At 35.2% G+C, this 25,145-nt stretch overlaps 1 protein-coding gene across 2 annotated transcripts in view; it reads right to left on the bottom strand.

Annotated features, from left to right (window-relative positions):
• LOC149078986 (cell adhesion molecule Dscam1-like) overlaps positions 1 to 25,145 on the bottom strand; it is a 150,363-nt gene that overhangs the window by 60,995 nt on the left and 64,223 nt on the right. For both annotated transcript variants that reach the window (XM_089241232.1, XM_089241233.1), the window contains exons 2-6: positions 24,579 to 24,905; positions 20,915 to 21,076; positions 18,756 to 18,905; positions 4,897 to 5,014; positions 202 to 389 (exon numbers count right to left, since the gene is read on the bottom strand). In XM_089241232.1, coding sequence (XP_089097358.1) covers positions 202 to 389; positions 4,897 to 5,014; positions 18,756 to 18,905; positions 20,915 to 21,076; positions 24,579 to 24,905 — 945 coding nt within the window. The remainder of the gene's footprint in view (positions 1 to 201; positions 390 to 4,896; positions 5,015 to 18,755; positions 18,906 to 20,914; positions 21,077 to 24,578; positions 24,906 to 25,145) is intronic.

The raw sequence follows: 25,145 nt of genomic DNA, 5'->3' as shown, positions 1-25,145 counted from the left end.
GTGCTTGACTGTAATTCAGTCTTTCTTTAAAATTTTAATGAAAACAGCAGTCTATCTTGTATCTTCTAGCATAAATCGATTAATCGGGAAAAGTAAGAGGAATTTAAAGTATCCTCAGATGCATTAGTGCATCACAGTAACAGAAATATTTTATTGGTAACTTTCCACGCTTTCATTTCAAGAGCAAGTATCGATAATTACCAGTTAATATCAAAGACGTCTCCACTCTCCTTTCTCCGATGCTGTTCCTGACGATGCAAAGGTATTGACCTCCATCAGAGGCCTCCACTTTCCGGAAGTTTAGAGTTCCTTGATTGAGCCACAATCGACCATTTATTCCATCATTCCAGTCCAACGGCCTCAGAACACCCGAAACATCTTTCATCCATCTGAAACGTGTAGAGTATTTAATAAAATGAAAGTTCTCGACCAATAACAAAGTGCTTAATAAATCCCCTTGAATTGTCTGCACTTTTGTTTAAAATTCTATCAAATTAATTTCTCGAAAAAATTGCAGTGAATAATTGGAAGAAAATACGAATTATTTTAATACTGATGAAAAATATGAATTAATTATACACGGCAAAACTTTAGCTGTAATCAAGTTTGCACGACTGATATCTGTTAATACTACCAGATATAACTTCGAAATATAATATTTATTTAAGAAATTAATATGCATGGATTTGTCATTGTAAAGTACATATTCAAACAAATGATTTGCATATTTGATGGTGAAATTCCACATACTGAATATGGAGAAGTATTTTGATAATAAAGGCAGCAACGCATTATTGTATGCTGATAAGTGAATTTATTGCTTTAAAAACGAAAAGAAATCATCTCCGATTTCAAAAATTTAACCCCAAGCTATTTAAGCTTTGTTTTTTTTTTCCATAATTGATTCAAGAGCTCAAATTTTCGAAATTCCATCGTAAATATTCTGCATTTCTGAATTACTTTGATGGGCTTAGTTCATAAAAACACCGTTCATTAGATTAACCATCTACTTTACTTGCTTACGGGAATTCATTCTTCACAAATAAAACATTTTTTTCTTTACATTATTCTAAGCACACGCAAATGTTTAATTATTAAAATTTCAATAATGATGGGCATTCCGTTATCATCTTTAAGATGTAGCAACTAAATGTTCTTAGAAAAAAATTAAACAAATCGTTTTTCACTTATTGTTTTATTTATATATTCTTTTCTCCCTCGTTTAAGATTTATTTAATCATTTTCATGATTTTTTTTTACTCCGTAAAACATATTTCCTGAGCAAGAACTAAACGCTTATTTACACTCCCTCTTTTAAAAGGTACTCTTCGCAAAGAAAAATAGTAAAATTTGCAACGCTAATTATCAAAAGATTAAAAAAACAGGAAAAGTAGAAAATTTCGATTCGATCAATCAGATGCACTGCATTCCAAATTTTCCCTTCCAGTATTTTCTTCGAAGACGTTCATGCCAATGAACATCAATCAGTCACGATACCCCTCCAGCATATTAGTATATTTCTTACTGAAAATACTTGTTTCACACAATTTATTAAAGTTTTTTTTCTTCATAATTTAGAAACTCACAGTTTTAATGAGTTCGGTTAAAAAAGGACAAGTTAGATTTGTAGTAGTATTATTCTAGAGCTAACCGTTCTTCCCCCCCCCCCGCCCCTTTGTTTTAGTTGTTACATCCAACAGCTTTGCAATTTTCTAGTAATTCCCTTCCTTTCTTTTGATTGTTCTGCTGATATTTCATCATTAATGCGTGTTTCATTAAAATAAGTTGTTTCTTATCTTTTATGAAACAGAAATGCAAATGTGATTTTTTTTTGAATGTGTGTTTTGAAGTAATGCATATAGTAATGTTATTGCTAACTTTGGTTTTTAAGATACTATTATAATACTCAAGTATTAGTGGTTTAATTTAAAAATTAAGCAATCCAGTATGTGACGAAAAAAACTTTTTTTTTGTTCCCAAGAGTAAGAAGTTGCTATTTCTGTGTTTGTTTAAATAATTATGAGAATAATGATTATTACCCTCAAACTTTTCTTTTGTGGTAACGTTAACCACATTTGTTAATTACTTGGTATTTTACTGTTGGCTGTATGGAACATTGAAATTGACAGAAAATGAGGTTTTTACACTGATAATTAATTTATAAACCCCGCATCCCTTCTGGAATCTTAGTCACGTATCTAGACATCTCACGGGAAATAAAATTATAGTGTAATTAAAATTTTAAATTTTAAAAATTATGGGACTGCACCCATATTTATAGCAATATACACTTTATTTTCATGTTTAGGCCCCCAAAAGTAATATCTGTGATATTAGCGTTTGGTTCACCTTGATATTGATGGTCAAGTCAATAATTTCGTGGTGAGGGTGCTCTTTTGCGAGAAAACCCATATTTTCTTTGAATTTGAAGAGATGGAGAATGAGATATGGCACTTGGAAAAGACAAGGGGAATTTTATTTTTATATGGATTTTCATATTTTCATATTTCCCCACATGCTTGCTCAAAGTAGTTTTTGATCTTGAGTTTACCTAGAAAGCCGTTAAGCATACAAACAAAGATATCACAAGTTTCTCTTTTTGTCTTTCAGTTCTCCTTGTATGTTCTACATTCTTAACTGTAACTCGATAAAACTGCCACAGAAAATGTAGTTTATAACGTGAAATGTAAAGCATGTATAGGTGTTTCAATGCTGCTGATTTTTCATCAAAGACTGTGACAAACTGTTTAATGTATCTAATTCTTTGGTATAAATGATGATTATTTTGATGGATGATTGGATGTTTTGGATCTTTTGGATTGAATGATTGATTATTTTTTGGAGACAGTCACATGAAATAACCAAATTGTAAGTTTTTTCTTTGTGTGTGTTTCTTTTAATAAAGGCATCGCATGGCATAATGCTGAATAAGAAAAGACTGATTGTGATTATGGCATTGAATATATTTATTTTAGGTTTTTTTGTCTCAAATAAGCTATTTTTTTGTTTGGTGTGCTTTGGTTATGGTAATGGAAGTCAACATGACCGGACATTATTTTTTTCAACCACTTGCCCGACGCAGTCACAGCTTTGTTGACGATAGCTTCTAATTATTTTTGTTTAAGAGCTACCAGTTATTATTATTTAGTTTTCAGGTAGGATTTTGTTTTAATCTTTTATTTTTACGGCTTATTAATATTTTGTGTCCTGATGCTGCTTCGTCCCTTGCACCTGCTCAAGTACGGTCCTGGAACTTGAATAGGCTATTATTCCATGAGCGAAGTGAACAGAAACATACTGACTTCTTTTCAGACAGCAAAAGTGTGGAACATTATAACTGATATTATTATGGAGTTTAACTGATCTTAGCTTTATTACTGTAACCACAGTAATATGAAAATCAGCATCGATTGTTCGAAAATTGATGAGTTTGACCCCGAAGGGAGTGCGTGTCTTAACAAGGAGAGGGTAATAGGGGAAAAAAATTCTGACAAGGGACAGTAAGACAAATAAGATTGGGGGCACTCCCTATGCTGGTTTTGATAATATCAGTCAAAGTAGTAATAAGGCAGATTCAGATGATGATGTGCATTAATTTGTGTATTTTCTCTCATTATGAAGCAGATTTTTTTTCAGAGGAATATGTGAACAACTAGTACATGAAGCTATTTTGCGAGTTCTTTTAAAAAATGGGAAATAATTTTTACAAAGAAATAAGTAAATCCAGTAATAATATTTTCAGTAATATTTTTCGGGTACGTATAATTCTAAGTCACACGGCCGATCGGGCATGTAAATTTTTTGGAATCCAGCCCTGCCTGAGAACACTGATATTTTTTTGGGAACAATTATGCGAACAACGAGATATCATTGCTTCCGTTCTATTTGTCTCACATTGTATTAACCGTTTGAAAATAAAACAAAACTACACAGATCGATTAATAGAGCAAAAAGAACAAAACAATACCAATCCATTATCGTAAATTCGAAAACAGATACGTTTCACTTAATGGCTCACTTATAAAACAACCGCGTGAACAGTCCCAGATTCATAGAACCGATGAGTGAAAGAAGACTTCTGAAACATCCGTTATCTTTTCCAGTGAACACAAATATTGTACTCTCTATACTTTCGCGTGCCATTTCGAGAACCTGACTTCTCACGAAAGCCCCCTTCACAACTGATGCGAATAATCAATCGCTTTAGGAAATGATACCTGATCACGTGTCCATGTGTGTTTACATACCAGTGAAGAATGGATCTATAGTATCTGTGTAATGCTCTCAAGTATATCAATGTTACCATCGGAAAATCCTACGTGCATTTTCAAAATTAATACGACTAATCTAAAGAAGATCCGAAAAGTACTCGAAAGATGATTGGAAATTCGGAATTATGGTTTCCCAATAAATCGTGAATGCAAAGATCTTGGCTCACTTTCGTAAAATATGTAATTTTATGGCTGTTGTCGCGCAAGGGCCGGAACAAGGGTCGAGGGGATATTATCGGCATTGTAAAGCAATGCTATTCTGCACGTAATACTGCCACTCCGTACTAGGAGATAATTCCAACGCCATAATTTATTTACCATAACAATTTTAGGGCCAAGTATTTCTTTTACTTTCTGATGCTCGTAATGGGAGCCAAGTCACATTTCATAGGAGCGTGTGTTCGATAAATTGTTGCTGAATTTTCTACGTGGAGGAAATGTTATTTCCTTTAAAAAGCGATCATCACATCCGATATATAACGAAAACACGCCATCTTTCTCTATCCCAACAGCTGCAATGAATGTCGATTCTGTACCATGCATGTTCCATTCATTATTTATAACTTTTTTTTATGTGTGTGCTTTTTTATTTTTATTTTTTTGATCTTCAATATTCCATAGTTACCTATATGTTGGAGGTGGATTTCCTTGTGCCACGCAAGGTAACTGAGTGGATGTCCCCTCGTCAGCTCTTACTTGTGATCGACTGAATGTCACTCTAGGAAGTGTTGATACATGAGGCTCTAAGAGATAAAATAATCAAAATTATCATATTCTACATTGAATACTGAATAAGAACATTTTTATGACTAGGGAAGCCTAATAATAGCTTTAAGAAAGATCCTGGCAGCTAAAAAACAAATGTTGAATTTATATGTGTTGACTTAAATATGATAAATCCGATGATTATGCATAATAACCGACAATTTTGGATACGCTTGATAAATTTGGTATTTGGTTCATATCTAATGAACTTTTCGAATTTACCGGTGATTATGAATATGTGATGTGCATATAATAATGCGCTTTACTATATATCTATTCTATAATATAAAATCACAAACAAACTCGAAAAGGGCCTGTTGCTAAGCAACCGAGTGACGGAAGTCTGTTACGGAAGTGGGTTCGATTGATATATCGATATTCACATTCATATATCGATATGATATCATATATCGATATTGGGTCGATATTCACATATCGGGACCCATTTGACCCATCGGGACCATGTTATGTGCATGTACCAAGAGGCTCCTACATCCTACAGCAGAGCCCTTAGGCTGGAATTTAGATTTCGAGCCCCCAAACCAGCTTTTCAGGGGCCCCCCTGTGATTAATTTATAGCGTGAAAAATCAAAAAGTGAAAAGAATCGTTGTGGCCCCTGTCAGCCCTTCCTTTGTGGGGGGGGGGGGGAGGTCCATGCCGAGAGGTATATATATGTGTAATATACACACACAACAGCAGTGCTCCCAACACAGGGTCGGGGTACCCGGGGAAGATTTCACGTATAAGCAAAAAGTTTTCATTTCCAGGGGCCCGTGATGGATCTCATTGTTTTCTGTTGTAGAATTCGCAACAGCCGAAGCCCGAGATAAAGCCAGTCTGGGGCCCCACCAAAAGTATGCGAATTGGTGTCCCGGGTAATTGGTTGGGGGCCCTGGATTTTATTCGTTGGTAAAACGAATACAAATGAAAATTTTTCATGGCACTCGCTCCGGGGGGATGACCGACAAGCTTCCAAGTCGGGGGCCCCATGTTTACAGGTTTCATTTTGGGGGCCCTGGATTTTATTCGTTGGTAAAACGAATACAAATGAAAATTTTTCATGGCACTCGCTCCGGGGGATGACCGACAAGCTTCCAAGTCGGGGGCCCTATGTTTACAGGTTTCGTTTTGGGGGCCCTGGATTTTATTCGTTGGTAAAACGAATACAAATGAAAATTTTTCATGGCACTCGCTCCGGGGGGATGACCGACAAGCTTCCAAGTCGGGGGCCCCATGTTTACAGGTTTCATTTTGGGGGCCCTGGATTTTATTCGTTGGTAAAACGAATACAAATGAAAATTTTTCATGGCACTCGCTCCGGGGGATGACCGACAAGCTTCCAAGTCGGGGGCCCTATGTTTACAGGTTTCGTTTTGGGGGCCCTGGATTTTATTCGTTGGTAAAACGAATACAAATGAAAATTTTTCATGGCACTCGCTCCGGGGGATGACCGACAAGCTTCCAAGTCGGGGGCCCTATGTTTACAGGTTTCGTTTTGGGGGCCCTGGATGAATCTCATTCTTTTCTGTTGTAGAATTTGCAACAGCCGAAGCCCGAGATAAAGCCAGTCTGGGGCCCCACCAAAAGTATGCGAATTGGTGTCCCGGGTAATTTGTTGGGGGCCCTGGATTTTATTCGTTGGTAAAACGAATACAAATGAAAATTTTTCATGGCACTCGCTCCGGGGGATGACCGACAAGCTTCCAAGTCGGGGGCCCTATGTTTACAGGTTTCGTTTTGGGGGCCCTGGATTTTATTCGTTGGTAAAACGAATACAAATGAAAATTTTTCATGGCACTCGCTCCGGGGGATGACCGACAAGCTTCCAAGTCGGGGGCCCTATGTTTACAGGTTTCGTTTTGGGGGCCCTGGATGAATCTCATTCTTTTCTGTTGTAGAATTTGCAACAGCCGAAGCCCGAGATAAAGCCAGTCTGGGGCCCCACCAAAAGTATGCGAATTGGTGTCCCGGGTAATTTGTTGGGGGCCCTGGATTTTATTCGTTGGTAAAACGAATACAAATGAAAATTTTTCATGGCACTCGCTCCGGGGGATGACCGACAAGCTTCCAAGTCGGGGGCCCTATGTTTACAGGTTTCGTTTTGGGGGCCCTGGATGAATCTCATTCTTTTCTGTTGTAGAATTTGCAACAGCCGAAGCCCGAGATAAAGCCAGTCTGGGGCCCCACCAAAAGTATGCGAATTGGTGCCCCGGGTAATTGGTTGGGGGCCCTGGATTTTATTCGTTGGTAAAACGAATACAAATGGAATTTTTCATGGCACTCGCTCCGGGGGATGACCGACAAGCTTCCAAGTCGGGGGCCCTATGTTTACAGGTTTCGTTTTGGGGGCCCTGGATGAATCTCATTCTTTTCTGTTGTAGAATTTGCAACAGCCGAAGCCCGAGATAAATCCAGTCTGGGGCCCCACAAAAGTATACGAATTGGTGTCCCGGGTAATTTGTTGGGGGCCCTGGATTTTATTCGTTGGTAAAACGAATACAAATGAAAATTTTTCATGGAACTCGCTCCGGGGGATGACCGACAAGCTTCCAAGTCGGGGGCCCTATGTTTACAGGTTTCGTTTTGGGGCCCTGGATGAATCTCATTCTTTTCTGTTGTAGAATTTGCAACAGCCGAAGCCCGAGATAAAGCCAGTCTGGGGCCCCACCAAAAGTATGCGAATTGGTGTCCCGGGTAATTTGTTGGGGGCCCTGGATTTTATTCGTTGGTAAAACGAATACAAATGAAAATTTTTCATGGCACTCGCACCGGGGGATGACCGACAAGCTTCCAAGTCGGGGGGCCCCATGTTTACAGGTTTGATTTTGGGGGCCCTGGATGAATCTCATTCTTTTCTGTTGTAGAATTTGCCACAGCCGAAACCCGAGATATAGCCAGTCTGGGGCCCCACTAAAAATCTGCGTATTGTGTCCCCGCTACTGTATGTGGGGCCCTGGATTTTATTCGTTGTAAAATTGATAAAAATGAAAAATTCTCACAGGGGGGTGTCCGACAAGCTTGCAGGTCAGGGCTTCATGGAAATGTTGGCAGGTTGTAATTCGGTGCCCCTGAATGTATCTCATTGATTTTTGTGGTTTAACATTGTAAAATTTGCAACACATCGGTAGCCCAAGATATATCCAGTGTGGGGCCCCACTGAAATTCAGCGAATTGAATCTGGGGACCCCCATGGGGAAGTTTTCTGGGGATACTTGATGAATCTCATTTGTTTTTTGTTGCTTTATTATTATTTTCATTAAAATTCGCTTCTTCAGTAGGCTGGTGCTTTCACACGTCCCTTTCCCCTTTTCCATAGCACGCTGATGAAGTGGGACGAATTAAACAAGATATGTCCGGGAGAGAAGTGGGGGGGGGGGGTTGGCCACCAAAGGCGGCAGGGGGGCAGAGCCCCCCTAGTATATATATATATATGTTACGTCCAAAACCTGAAATAGGCTAGTTTGCGTATTGGCCAGTCTCACTGCAATTTGACGAGCAAATGTCCGATCTTTTATTGATTCCCGGCTTTGGCTAGCCAGTTCGAGAGACTGCATGGAGTAATCAGAAAAAGTCGAAAGAAAAGAAGTATGATGTTAAATTTAGTTTTTTTTATTCTTTATGTATTTGCGACGGAAAATTATCGTCAAAATATTCACCTTTTATATTACCACGTGCACGCCACCGTAAAATCAATAGGGATAGATGTTCCACCTATCTGACCGTCCTACATAAGCACACCGAATTTTGGCCAAGATATCCAGCCACTTCCCGAAATGGCCAGCGGTAAGATCTCGAGAAGAAATCGTCAAGAAGTTTGCAGCAGGAGAAGAAAAAGAGGGGAAAAACAGTACTGGCGGAAATAGCGCGGGAGAAAGGAACACACTCACCCTCGGGGTGCATGTATTTTCATTAGCACTGGTAATCGACTAGAATTTTTAATTGGCTAATCAAAACGTTTTAATCGATTAATCGAACTTTAACCGAATAGTTCAAAGGGCATTCATTCATAGCAAATGGAGTATTTGCAACTGTATAATATTAATTGATTCTACAAAAATAGATTCTATTCATTTTTCACTGAATGGATGTAAGCAAATATATAAAGAAATATATTTAGAAATGAAGGCCAACTTCTTTTTTCCTTTTTTGAAGTAAGTTAATACCGTCTCCTTTACACCAGAAATATGAATGTGCAAATTTCAAGAGCTTGGGAAATGACGTTAGAATGTTTACTCTACCCATGTTACTCTATGGAAGTTGTTTTTTTATAAATGTTTTGGTAAATTGTGTTTCAATGGGGGATTATTTTCGTTTCTGGCAAAACTTAGATATAAAAGTAAGTGATCCAACCAGCTCATAATAAAGTGAAAATTTGCGCATGCAAGTCTCTGGACGATATGCTGACATGCTTGCCATATCCTGGGATTTCTTAACATGGATCTAGACGTTTTTAATTTTTTTAATCAGTTAGTTTAGAAATCCTCACAAGTTTTCGTTTAATCAACTCCGCATGTAGAAAAATTTGATCAAAATATTAATTCAAATATTTTTAAATACGGTCACTTATCAGAAACGTGATGCATAGGAACATAATTTTATGCATCTAATTTGTTCAGTCAAATAAATCAAGTTAAGTTATAAACTTTTATTGAAAATCTTAATCCAATTTTGATCGGATTGATCGAGAGATTAACTCAACTATAAATTTTAACTGCGATTAAAATTTGATGGATTAACCAACACAATTAACTGAATCAGTCCTAATTCTTTATTATTATTAAGTATGTAGTCGGTAAGCAGTGAATCATGTAACTTGTATCTTTCTATGCTCGTTTAAATTGTAGATTAAATATTATTGTTTTTGAAAACGGCAACTCATCAATGAATACGTGCAGAAATTACTCAGTCACATTGAGGAGTATCTTTGTTGTTGTTAGTAACCATCGAGTCGGTTGCGACTTCTGGTGACTGGATAGATCATGGGTCTCCAAGCTGGCCTGTCATTCACAGCATGTCCCAGTTGTGCTAGCTGCATTCGGGTGCTTTGCAACATCCTCTCTATCCATCTGATATTTGGTCTGCCTCTTACTCTTTTTTCTCCATTCTACCAAGCATTACCATTTTTTTTCCGGTGAGCCTTCTGTACGCATTATATGACCAAAGTAATAGGATCAGATTACGCATTATAGACAAAAATAGGAGGATATTTACTTATAGGGAGGTGGCTTATTTTGTAGGTCCATGTGATTGCTCTCTAAAATACGGGACGTAATTTTATTTCCTTATTATTAAGCTCTTGAAAGAGTGATCATCCCCATCGCCCCCCTCTCTGTATCCTTGCCATGACAACCAGTACAATGACTTGTAGATTTTGCGTTACACGGGTTGCGCCATGAAAAAACCTACTAAAGAGTGTTTCAAACTAAGAGCACATGATAGTTCATGAATGTTTTTGTTTCAATGAATATGCTTATTTATGACAAAAATAACCTTATCTTAATTATATTGATTAATCTTATGAATTAGAACAATACCTTTGATACAAATTAAAAAAAAGTACTTAGAAAATACGATGGATGTTAAAATTGCTGGTCTTTACCACAGACTTGTAAGCACATTCATTTTAACAGATTGCTGAAAATTTTACGAAATCTGCGAGAATCAATGTCTGATATTGCATTGATAATGTTAGCCTTGAGTTCATAAATCGTATGTAGATTATTGCAGTAGGCACCACGTTTTAAAGATTACCTCCAAATAAATTCCTGGAGTTACAAGTCCGGTGAAAGAGGCGGCCTAATCCACGCGAAATTACTCAATAGACAAAAAATTCAGTTACTGCATGAAAACTTTCTTTTGACGTGTGGGCACTATCCCGTTCAAACCAGGAGTACCAATCATCGCTGTTCAGCTGTGAAAAAAATTGAGTGGTAATTATATTTTGAAATCAACATTGGAATCGAAAAAAATAAGCCCCACAAAACTTGATGGCGGGATTTAACGCACCACACACACTTTTTTTTCTTAATCATGTACGAGCTGTTCATGGAAAATATAAGGAGTTTGTAGGGGGCTAATAACCAAAATTTTGGGCTATGTTAAAAACATGACATTTTGTAATAATCCACAGACAAGTGATGAATTCAAGAATAACATTATTAAAGTAAAAGATGTATTAATTCTTGCAGACTTTGAAAAGTCTCGATCAATTTGATAAGACAAATATGTCTATGTATTCGTGAAAAAAGGCCATCATTTTCAAAAGTTATAGTAAATTCAAAGTTGTTTTAAACTTTTATTAAAGATAATGTTTCATGCATGAGTTCAATCGATTTTCTTTTTCTGAAATATAGTTAACATTCATTTAAAAACATTCGTAGACTACGATGTGCGCAAATTTCGAAATGACCTGTACATTACAGCAACCCCCCACATTTTTGGCAGCACATATCGTAGCAAATTCATCGGGGAAATATTATATTTTCTTTTGGTGAAGAGCACTCATTAAAAAAAAATCTCTCTACATCAATAAATGATCGTGATAAAACGCAAAAATATTATGAATGCATGAATACAATAGAAGAAAAACAAATCACTTTCTTTATATGCATTTGTTTAAATAATCAAAATCTCTCAGTTTTGTTACATAATATTGAGTAATTTAATATATTAATTTTCGATGCCCAGACACAAACGTAATATGTTATTATAAAGAACATCTTCTTTATGATTTCACTTATGTAATTACTTGTTGATATCATTGTAATAGGCGGAAGTTAAAAATAGGTATATACATATGAATATATTTATACATTTTTTCCTCTTCCTAAGATCTGATCAATATTTTGATAATTAAAAGACTCTGAAAGTTAGTGAACTCTTATAAATTAGTTTAATTGAATATATATATATATATAATTTATTTATTTATTTATCAAATTTATTTTTTCTTCTAATGTAATGAAAGCAATCATTTCCTATGATGCGTAAGTAATTTTTAAATTGAATAAGATTTATTAATTCACTCTCGAAATTAGATTTTGCTTTTATAAGATTGCAGTTATTATTTTATTTAATGCTAGGGGCTACACTGAAATATTATAATTACATTCGTATAAATATATTAATATAAATTAGGGGTATGCTTCACATTTTTCAACAACAAAATACATGTTTAATGCATTTTGTTGTTACTTTAATCAACAAACTAGTGTTTTGTCTTCTATTTTGATTTCAATTTTAGTATGTGAAAATTTATATAAAAATGAGCAAGATTCCTGAAGTTAATTTTATTCTAATAAAAATGCTCCTCTGTATAACATAGGAAATTGTGCCTTTTCTAAACTTCGTGAATTTCTTCATGAATCATTTTCAGTCGAGTCTGATTCTTTGCTGAAGCAATTTTTTATGCAGGGAAAGTTTCATTCATCTATTAATTAACAATCATGAGATAAACTTAATTCACAAACCGTTGCATTTTAAAATGGCAAAATGTTGACAATGTCCAAAATTTAGTTTACATATCTACATATTCACTCCATTTCCCTGTTTAAGGTAACAAACTACATGAACATTTTTCTTTAAAATGGAACTGAAGTGAACTTTAATGATGTTTTCTTTGATAGGAATTGTCTCAAAATGGTGAAAACAATAATTCGGACCTTTGTCATTTCTACGAAAAATTGATTTGTGTGTCAAATCTTAAGCAAAAATCGTGTAATATTAGAAACACGATTAAGAAAAGTTTTATAAATGGCACGCTTTTTTATTTTTCCACAGTACATTCGACTAACGATGATGTGCTGCTACTGGCATCTTTTATAAATCTGCACACATTGTTAGTACCACCAAAAAATTCACTTTTGAGTATTCATTCGTCGCAAAAGATTTTAATTGATTAGCTGATAAACTAAATTCAGTTTGATGTCTCTAAAAAGATTTATCGCAATACACTTTGATGTATCACGCAAATGTAGCGATACTGAACACTTTCGGTGAATGGGTGATGACAAATACCGATTTTATTAAACGTCCTCTGATGTGCTAAAATATGTGACGTGTTTAGAAACATATTGAAGGAAATTTAGATCCAGAAAATATTGTTATAAAGGGGTTTATCATAAGAAAGGATATCGTTGGGCCTATAGCAGTGTATCCCAAAGTGGGCAATATCGCCCCCTGGTGAGCGATAATGTAGTCCATGGGGGTGATAGAAGCTACGGATTTAACACAGGATCGTAAGGGTTCACTTGAGTTTGGGGGAGGGCGATGAGAGAAAGAAAATTTCTGATGATGGGGGCGATGGAACAGAAAGTTTGGGAAACTATGGTCTATAGTTTAACAGTAGTCTATACATGATTTTCAACAAGATTTAAAAAAAAAAAAACCGTTGTAGAGGAATTTATCGTTATATCGAGTATCGTTGTAGCGTGGTTTCATTGTAGATGTACATGTTTTTTTCGGCATTGTAAATAAATTGTTCATAAGATTTTTTTCTGTGACATTTTGAGAACCATTATTTTGACACTCCTCCGCTGAAGGTATTTTTTCCTGTTACACTACTTATATTTGGGGACACCTCCGCAGACGGCCAGTCTTTTACCGAGTGGCCGTCTTAGAAAAGTTTCCACGTATTTTGAAGATAATGTCATTGATCGGATATATTATAACAATGCAATTACTTCCTTATCGTAATTTTCCAGAAATTTAGTATAGCTAGGGTTGACCTAGCGATGCTCTGTGTATCACCGTCTTTCATCTCTTAAATATATAAGATCCGTCTTATCCAAGGGTAGAATACTTTCGTGTAAAGATAGGAACTAAGAATTCTGCAATAGTTCCGACTTCAATGTGTTTAATTATGCATAATTTAAGATTCGATCGTTTTAGCTCATCACATAATTTATTCAGTAAAATAAAACGTACCGCTAATAATTGATGAACACGAGCCCTGTGAATTCAGAATGTCAAGGTATGGGTTGCGCTTTTATACTACAGAGCCGATCACTTTAATTATGAAACTTTACTGTAACATTCCCAGAAAATGGCAGATGTTAACACACGGCATTTGCTATTAGATACAGTGGATTCAAAACTGAAATCACCTCTATCGTTGTAATCCCTATAGTTTACGCCCTTAATTAAAAAAATTTCGTTCTTTTATCTTTTTGTCATTATAACTTCAAGTTATATCGAGTGTCCTATGAATTCGTAAATAGTTTGAAAATCCATAAAAGTTAAAGGAATTCATAAATTTAAAGAGAAAGTTTAGATTAAGGGAAAGTTTTTCACGAATTTTTTTTTTTTTTTGGTATATACAAAAAAATTAGTTTAAATTTATTGTCGATAGAGGACGCTGCATGAAAGCAAATTATAGAATTCCTTCAGATAAACAGACCACAATTCGAAATAAAGAATGACCCTCAGCGGCCGACTATCAACAAAGACTTTCCAAGATGGCCTGTGAAGGAGTGCAAGTGCAGTGAGAAGGAAAAAAAAAAATCCTTCACAGAACCTTTCTTTAATCTCTTTTGTGTCCGAAAAGTTCATTTTACCTGGTGATCCGTGACTGAAGTGAAACGACTCCATCAATAGTGCTTTATCCACCAATGCCAACATCAAAATGAAAAAACTCATATAAGTGACAGTAACAGGATAATTCAGAAATGTGCTGCTAATCGTACACCCTGCATTTTATACGACTCTGATTTGCATATTTCCAATGTTTTTTTTGTTTTTTTTTCATGCAGAACACTTAATCGACAAAACTTTGAGCTACAGTGAAACAAAATCCCCCTTTGTAAGAATAACTTTTTTCACTAATCGCATTCAAATGCGCTAATTCCTACGAATTTTTGACTGTTTTAGAATTTACGGGACACCCTGTCTTACACATTCGACTTTTCGTACCGACTATTATTTGAAAATGTTTACGACCAATTTATAAACATGAAAATATCTTTACGCCATGAGATATAATTAAAAATTACATCTGTCAAAAGGAAACGTTCGTGATATCGAAATAAATTACTGATATTATACAAGTATGATAATTTAAAATTATTTCCAGAAACGCATAAAAGATTCATTGGGAGGAGAATGCACTTTTTCAATCGGAATCAAGTATTTCTCATTGTATAATATTTTAATAACAAACATGAATGCATGAATATATATAAAGTACGCATAAATCACGTACGTAAAGTTCACGTATAGCTGGCAAAGTAAATGTTTACATAAATTCGTATGAAAAAAGTATTTCTTTTTTCACGAGAATAGTTCTAGAATATTATACTTACGAATGATCATAGAAATAACGGCCGATAACATAAAATATATTAAATAAGTTATATCATGTAAAATTTACGTTAGAAAAAGTCAACGATATTGAAATATCCGAATAAGGATATTGAAAATTTAGGAATTACTCCCCCCGATGGAAAAGAAAAAAAAAACAGGTCGATTTCATTTAATTTTTTATGCACTCTATCTGATAGAATTTATAATATCGATAAAGTGAAATAGACTTTGTTGATTTTTATATCAGTTTTTAATATTATCAACTACTCCTGAGTGAATATTGCATCCACCTACCTTGCGATGCGCTCTTTGCTCCTATATATATTTAGAAAAAAAACAAGTAATCGATCGTAAACCCACTTTTGAAAATACCCAATACTCGGGAAATATTTTGTCATCCACCTCATATCTTTCTCTTGAAGAGGGGCGTCGAAAGACGAAAACCTTTGAGGTATATATATATATATATAATATATATTTATATATAGATATCGATTTTTTGTCCCGTTCCCTTAGGGGTTATGGAAGTAAGTACCTCTGTCCCCATTCTGTCAAAGAAAACGATTTTTTGGTTTCAAGTTAAAAGGGAAAAATAATAAATAAATAAATATATAGAGCGCTGTTTGGTGTCTTTTTTTTGTGTGAAGGTGTTATTGGTTTCTGGGAATTCCATATGTATATACACAATCACACAACAACGCATGAGAAATGCATTTATTTAAATTTCATCCGAATTCCATATAAACTTACGTTATATACTTTTGTCGTATGTACAACTTTTCGATTTTCCAAGACAATCATAGATCGTATATATTGATGTATATTGAAGTGGAAATTTTGAACACGGTTGTTATATGAACAGCCATAGATATGGTAGTATATGGAATAATGTTATGGTGGAAACACTGAAAGAGCACCATAAAACCGATAGTGCGGTCCGACAATTTGGACTGAAGGACGCGCTTGGAGTCTTACAGACCCCCAATGTCAATTTGTATTATTTTAATTCTAAATACACCTATTAAACCCTATCTATAGTAACTGTCACTTAAAAATGGTGGCGCTACCTTCAGATGTTGTGCCACGTTCTTAACTGTGAATGAGTGTCATGACTACTGGCAAATATTGTACGGCATGTGCCGCTGTGGTGGTCGAGTGGTTATAGTGACGGACTCGCGATGCGAGGATCCGGATTCAAACCCCACAGTGGTGGTCGGCTGAAGTTGGTTTTCTTTGGTTCCCAACTTCAAGGCGGAAATGCGAACCGATCTCCCCGTTAAAAAGTCTCGCCACAGAGAGCAACAGTCCTACAATGATAAATCATTCAATTATAACACTTTACTCATAGTTAGAACAACTGGCGGCAGATGGCAGCACTACACATAACAAGCATTACAGAGAAACAAAAAGCTTCACGTCATGTTTCACTACACCTCGTTGGGCAATTTGCCTGTTGGGGCGTTGTATTTGTATTTGTATAAATATAGATGGCAGCACTGAAATCATACACATCGCTAACACAGGCATTTTCGAGAATTTGTTCCGTCTGCACGATTTCTGACAGCCAAAATGACATGAGATATCATATTTTTTGTATTCATAGGACACAGAAAGTTGTTCCAAGACTTTTATAGAAACGTCGACTGGAGTGCTGAATACCAAATCGTTTCAAAAAATATACTATCACCAAAACGATACGTGTTTCTCAATAGCACAATGACAATAAGAATCTTTAACTTCTAACTACTATTACTATTTAACCGTACATGCACGTCGTAAACATTCTTCTGAGAAACTTTGAGCTAGTGAAAAAACGAAGAAGCTCAGATGCATTAACAGAGAGGGCGAGTTCACTCTAAAAAGGACGAATCTTTTATGTCCTTAAGCGCGCTGCGGTGTGAAGTGGAAAAAATGAATGAGAAAATAGTAAAAAAAGTTTACTTTTTTTTTCTCTCTCATGTGGCTGTTTGTCCAATATGGCTTGTTGCATGTACTTTTAAATACAATCATTTAATTCAGGAAACGTGGAACTTGAATGTACTAGATGTTTCAGAAATAGTGTCCAAATGTAACGAAACAGTGATCAGGTAAGAAAGGGGGGTTGCTGTCATATTTTAACTGAAAATTGTATATGGCGCATATTCCGAATGACTGACTTGACAGCAACTCGGTTTTCTGTTTGTAGATCATGCAGTTTTGAAAAAAAAAATAAATAAATAAAATTGCATTCTTTGATATCTCAACAAAATCGCATCCAAAGGTTATGTAGGAAATAATAGGGTAAATAGAGAAAGGTGCAAATTTTACGATTTGAACTCTTGATTGCGGGAGAAAAAAAAATATGTTTTAGATTTTTAAAATAATAATTTTATTGAAATGAAGTTGTCATACACAAACAATTTTTCTCATTATTTTTTTCTATTTTAGTCAACCATAGAATTTATATTTCATCCAGCGTTTTTCTGTGATACAACCGGTATACATTAAGGCATAAAAAGGAACAGCTCACCTTTGACTGAAGATATATTCAATGTTCCCCGTTGTTTGATCCCCCAAGCTTTTCTAACTTTGCAGTTTGTTTACTAAACACGTGTGAAAAACATTTTTGTGACGTCTTGTATGTGCATTTGCTCTAATGGAAGTATCAGCACACCATACACAGCATAAGATGAGTAGATGCGTAATATTTCAAGATAATTAATTGAATAAGAAAAGTATGCACACACACGTTATAAATCATCGATTCCTTGTATTCCGGATGTTGTTTCACGTTGCCAAGGCATGTTTGCGTATCTCTAAAGGGATTTTCGATCCAACTCATGGTATGACATGCATACATGCATTCGCACATATGTGACTATCCTACAATTCGGAATGTAGTGGTTTCGAAGCGGGTATGATCGGCTGGCTCCTGAATTGTTGACGGCGAGTCGTGATTCCATTCGTATTTGCCTTGTTCCCCAGCGGGCACGAACGCAGTACTCCCTTGTCGAAATGAAATCGTAAAGATGGGCGAGAGAGAAAGCCTGCAGCTTGTAATCATGAACATCCATGCTAACTGTTTGAACACCAGGAACAGCAAATACACATATTAATGCAGTCATATCTTGAAGAAACTCATGCTATATCTATTAAAGCTCCAATTTCCATCTATTATGCATCTAACAGTTCATATATTTATATATTTTTTTATTTTTTAATACGGAGGTTGTTATGAGCTGATATAATAGTGAGCTCTAGTGTTTATACGTATAACTAAATAAGAACCGAGTGATTGCGCCATTTCTTGACTCAAACGTTCTCGTATGCTAATCGCAATGCGCAAAAATTTATGAAAATATTTTTTTTTTCCAAAATACGTACAGAATTATTTCATACATTGAATCATTTTTCTTTTTTTTTACAGAATTAAGTTTTACCTGTTACGATGACGTTTCCAGCGCTGACGCTGACTACCATCTCACCCGTTAGTTTATGCCTCGTTTGACACCTATAGCTCCAGTTCGTGTCACGTTCTTTGACTTCGTGAAGCAACAATTCACCGGAGTGCAGAACCGTGTACGATCGTGCTGTAAACGTTATAGAGAGTAAATGCGGTATAAAATTTTAGAAGATCATTTACATATTATGCTACACTTTATAACAGCGTTTCCCAACCTTCGTTCCGGGGAATAGAGGTGTCCTTGAAGGTAAACCAGGTGGTCTACGGGAAAACTTAAAAATGAAATTTGGATGAAGTAAAAATTATTGATTTATTTGCAACTGAAAATTATAATATTCGTACAAGCTCTAAGGATAGTTTAAGGTGACATACTGTAAAATAATTATATTTGTCAAATTGTGTCAGACGTTTTAGTGGTATTTCAGTCCAATAAGGTTGAGAAATTCTGCTTCATAATATAACCACATATTTTCAAAAAAATAATAATTAGCTAATGAAAAGTGAAATGATAAATATCATGCTTCAGTTGAAATGGTTTCATGTCTAATTTTCGAATTTTCGTAACTTAATGCGTATGTACAGGCTCTCTCAAGTTCTTTATACAATGGATATCTCTGCAATTGTATTGACTGTAGAGAAGCATACTTCTAACTTCTAATTACAAAAAAGTATTTAAATTTCGTGGTGCTGTTACTTAAAATGTTTTAAATTTCTTAAGGGGGGTCGTATAGATAAAAAAGTAAAGAAATTCATTACTTATATGGAACCTGTGTGCGCTGAAACTTGCAATTGCATCTATAGGAAATCGTTTACAAAAATTACATATTTTTGAATGCAATATTAACGGAGATTTTGGCTTTGACGTTTTTGACATTTTTCGCCAATTTTTGAGGGTGTGGTTCAGAAATTGCGAAACATAAATTAAACTCAAAGTAAAATTTTAGTAATTGTCAAAATAATTGTCAAAAAATGAAATTGTTATTTATTACGAATAAATAAGTAACATAATTAGGTTCACTCTACTTGTGTACAGTCCTTTAAAATTTTTGAACCAATGAAAACTTGCCAGCACAGTGATAAGTTGCTAAAAAATGGTGTTTTCATACTGGCTGATTCATTTATTCCCCTTGCCGTATTTTACTGGTGAACGTTGATCCCAGAGGCATACTTCTAATTAGAAAAACTATGCAAATAACGTGTAAAACGCACTTACGTCATTCATGTTGCAACTTACAGTTATTAAAATAAAATAAAAACTTTTTATACACACACTCTGCCCTCGAAAACTCAATTAGCAAGTTGTGTTTCTGTCTCTCCTGAGGAGATTGAGGGAAAGAAAAACAATCCACGTTTATAAGTGCAATATTGTCTGCAATAGTGACTTCAAAAATGTGTGAAAAAATGAATAAGAACAGCATAAACTAAAGTGCAACGCTTCTTTCCCCCAGTTTTCAGCATTTTTTGCCAATCATTGAGGGTGTGGTTCAGAATTGCGAAACATAAATGAAATGTGAAGTTGTAAAAAATTATGTAATTGTCAAAATGATTTTCGTAAAGTGTAATTGTTCAGTTTACTCTATCTATGTGCATTCCCCCGAAAAATGTACAATCTTTAAAAAACTTCTGAGTAAGTGAAAACTCGACAACAGATAATTTTCCAAAACATAGTGATTTCGTATATTTAATATCTCGTTAAATGTTGCATTTAAAAATATAAATTTTTAGCGAATGGCTTTTTTGAACGGGATCTCATCGCATCAACCATTTCAAATTCACTGCAGGATGAAAGTCTTCTCTAAACTTTTCCATTTTACGCCATTCAGTTGACTCCAGCCACTTTTCTGATCTCCTCGATCCATTTTGCGTGGGGACGCCTTCTCGAACGTTTAACACCAAGGGGGCTACCACAAATTATACTACAATAAATTTTGGGTTATTCTTTTCTGGGGTTTTTATCAATTTCTGATTGTTATATGGTGATATTGAAAGAATATTTTCACGTTTAATGTATTCTGGACATCTTTGCCGCCGTTTGGTCCTTTAGTTCGCTTTCAATTCGTCGATTTTATTCTGTGTTTATTCATCGAATACCAATACAATACAAAGACAGTTTATACGCATCGTACTTTGACGTACCTTTACTGTTGGAGGCCTTGATGATTTGATTGTCACTCCTGATCCAAGAGTCAACGTTTACGTGTTCTCTCACAAATGACGGCAAGTGACATCGTAATACTGCTGTGTTGCCACGAACTACAAAATCATCATAAACTTGCGGGCTGAAACGCTGTTTTATGACTATTAAAAGAATATAATTTAAGAAACTTGTCCATAGGAGAAAAAGTAACATTTCAATGAGAAATCAATTACATATCTTACATCATTCATTTATACAGTTGGGCCCACCTTAATACATCAAGCGGTTTTTGAAATTTTCCTGATCTGCATTAGAACTGCCACAGTTAGAAACCAATAAACCTTCTAGAAATGACCACTTATTTTCAAGAAGAATATGTGTATATATATATATATATGTATTTTTTTTTCCGATTGTGTGAGCTGAAAAGTTTCCCCCCTCAAACACAAAATAATATTAAATACAAAACAAGGAGAAGCAAAAAAGATAATTTTCTGTTGATTATGCTGTACGTAATAATACTATACAACCTCGAAGGGAAAGGAAAAACATCGGCTCCTGATTTTCTTATCAGGCTTTAAACATTAAGCTGACTCCGCTCACTGGCACTTGATTAACTTGAGTGTGAAGGGGGAAAAGAGGAAAACATGTTTTTGGGAGAAGAAAACTCACAACTGTATCTGGGCTCGGGGTTACTGTTTTGAGAGCGTTTTAAGAACACGAGATATCTCCGGATTGCCGCTGTTAGGGTAATATAATTTTACTAAATGCGGCAAAACTAACTTATTTCAGCGATTTCTTCGACAATCGACTAAAAAAATAACCCTTGTCCTACATTTACCATTGGGTACGCATGTATAAAAAATAATTTTGTACCCTTTTATTTCTAAGCAGAAGAAAATATGTATTTACTGCTTCAGCACACATAAATTAACAGTACGGGTGTAGCGAAATTCATCTTCCTAATATTCAATGAATGATATTTCGCTCGAAGAAATCTCAGCATATCGATATAATTCCTCTGTTAATACTTTTCGCAGATTTTTTTTTTTTCTCAAGTATTCATATTTTTCAGAAAATAAAGCTCTAGAAATCTGAAACGTTCATTTAAGAACGTTCAATACACTAAGGGAGTAAATCTGTCTTGATTTCATTTTGTGAAACATAATTAAGGTTAGCTCGAGGTAAAGTAAGCTCGGTATTTTCCCATTTACCTTCGAGCTACTCTTCTCCCACTAAAACCACAGCGAAATAGTTGAAAATTTTCCCAGAATTTTCCTCTATCCTTCAATCTTTTGCTCGAGAAGAGGAACAGGCTTTAACAGAACGTAATCAAAGACAAAGGGGGGAAATAAAAAAAAAAAACATACATAAATTATATACAAATACTTAAAAGATGAACAACTCGCAAAATGCAATTTTGATAGCATCATTTAGACTCTCACGAACTCATTGAACAAGAACACACACACACACACAGAATTCGTGAGCGAAAATATCGTAACACGTGAAACTTTTGTACGGGAGCAAATGATTGTTAAAATTTCTTTGCTAATTAGGTTCGTGTCCCTACGGGTTGTGGAAGCCTTTTGCTCCCTCTCTCTCATTCTCTTTGACACGTTTACTGAGCGTAAAATGCAGCAAATGGTGAAACATTCCTTTAACCCCCCCCCCCTTTTTCACGTGCATAACTCTTTTCTGCTACTGGTATATGGCAACTCGTTTTACGATTGCCTCGGGAGATCATTATTTTCCTGTTATTTTGTACGATATTCTCACTGGAAAATTGTGTTCCTATGTGTGTGCGTGTGTGTGTTGACGAATTCAGTGTACTATGACTGGTGAAGTCATTGTGATGGTGAAGTTTAAAGTGCAAATAATTGAATGTTTGGTTTCGAATGAAGTTCCGTAAATCCGGCGTCCGATTCTAATTTGTTTACTTTGTGCTTGTTTAGTGCACAGTTTGGAATTCTCGTCTTACTGTATTTTTTGTTTGAATGGTCAGAGTTATTTGCTTTTTACCCTTTATCTAACGCACATCATGATAAAATTATAAGAAATGGATTCATCATTATTTTTTTTGTAATTGTGTTTTTAATTATATTTAAGAGGTGTATCAGAAATATAAAAAAAACATAAAACATCATATAAAATGTCAAATCTTTTTAAATTAGGACGAATTTTTTTTTCCAGTTTTCAGCAGGTGCAAAGTAAGGGTAAAGTGTTTCATTGAGAAATCAACTTTACAATCCATCTGGGTCTTTCAATTATGAAATAAAAAGTTTTTGAGGAGGCGATAATTCTTGTCAATGATAAGCAAAAGGTAAAAGTGCAAAAAATTAAAAACAATTAAAAAACATTTACAGTAATTTAGTTAGTTACGTAACGAGTTTATTAATCTGGTACTATAAAATACCTTCATTACTATACGAATAATTTGTTTTCATACATTTGTACCACTTTGCAGGGTGTTGTATACAGTGTTTAATGCGGTAAACACTTTCACAGGAGTAAACCAGCCAACACAACTCAAAAGTCATCTTATTAACTATAATTTTTTGGCAGTGAAAAAGTACCAACGGACATTAATAATGACGTTAAATAAAAAAATATAGAACATATACATCAAGAACAACATGTCTTTGGTAATTCTCTGCCTGTATGTTACAGTTTTTTTTTTTTTTTTAGGATTTTCTCTAATTTCGCTGAGCATCGTTATACCGAGATTGCATTTAGTACTTCAACACATGGAAACACCGGCCCGGTCAAAATATAACATGCAGTTCACATTATTTACATACAATCCACTCTTTTCCATGTAATGACGATTCTTATAAGTATAAATCAAAACTTTGATTGGTATTTCAAAGAAAGGAATTTCTTTACAAAAATACTAACGTAAACCTAATTTATAATCAATAATGAGTAAGGAAAAAATATTTTGTATTCACCCCCAACTACTTCCTTAGCAATACGTTTTTGTTAAGATGCAACGACAACTGCTACAATGGCAACCATGAAAGTGAATTTTTACATATAAACCTATGTCATATTCAAAGACAAAAAAAGTTGTCCTACAGTTGTGATGTCATCCGGTAATCGTTAAACCGTGTACTTCAAAGTACAAACTCCAAACAACGCTTCTAATGGCATTTCTGGGTTAAAAAAATAGGTTACTTTAAAGTACTGTCAGTAGATAAAGGGTAAAGATGTTTTCCACTCCAAAGAAATAGCTTTTTGATTTCACTGAGCACGGGAATTCCATAAAGTCAGCTTCAGAATTTCACCTAATCCGGTACATTGAAATTAAACAATTACATCTTCTCATTTCTAAGTTCATAGTGAGATAAGAGTTTATAGTCTCAGCAAAACTGTAAAAGCATCATATAATACATTACAGTTTCAAATTTTCCGGTCTCAGTAAAAATTGTGTGCAACGAGGTAAGGAGATATAGATGCATTTGCGTCATTTCGCAACGCGGAAAGATACCACATTTCCTGGCTTTGTGAAAGTCACGGTTATAAAGACGGTTTCACATACCCCTTAAGAATCCGAAGAAAACCAACGCTCCGGGGTGGAATTTAACTTCCCGTGCAATAATCGCGGTTCTGGAAACGAGGTTGTTAACATTAACGTTTTGATAGAAGAAATGATTTACCTACCACCTCGTACGTGGACTTCACGGCTGAGGATCATTCCTTCGTCGTTGGAAGCGGCGCATTCATAAACGGTATCATGAACGTCCTGTCTGTAATTGGATCTTTGAAATGGTGAAAACACCATAGTCCCATCGTCGCGAACATATCTTAAGCCAGGGACGTTAGTGATTTCGACACCTTCCCTCGTTTGCCACCTTACTGTTGGCGTTGGATAGCCGTCGACGACGCATCGGATTTCTGTTCCGCTCGTGTTTGAGAATTCCACCCTTGATGGAGGCTCCACTACAAATGTTGGTCCAATTTTGTCTTTCCGAAGGACATCTCCGAAAGCTGGGAATAAAATAAAACAAATCAGAACATACGACTTCCAAAATTTGTAATTCGACACTTGACTCGAACAATAACCGCTGATTATACAACAAGAAAAACGAATAATAATGATAATGAATGATGGCGATAGAGATTCTCTCTCCCTCTGTCTGTCTCTATTTTCAAAAGATCTCATCATTAGTTTGCCTTTTGAGTGAACAAAGAATACAACAACTCTTTCCCAGAAAACTAGAAGGAAAA

Source organism: Pholcus phalangioides, unplaced genomic scaffold (assembly GCF_987345545.1).
Source record: "Pholcus phalangioides strain wild (caught in Gottingen) unplaced genomic scaffold, Ppha-v1.0 ptg000013l_1, whole genome shotgun sequence".
Classification (NCBI taxonomy): domain Eukaryota; kingdom Metazoa; phylum Arthropoda; class Arachnida; order Araneae; family Pholcidae; genus Pholcus; species Pholcus phalangioides.
This window is presented reverse-complemented; position numbering and strand designations above follow the sequence as displayed.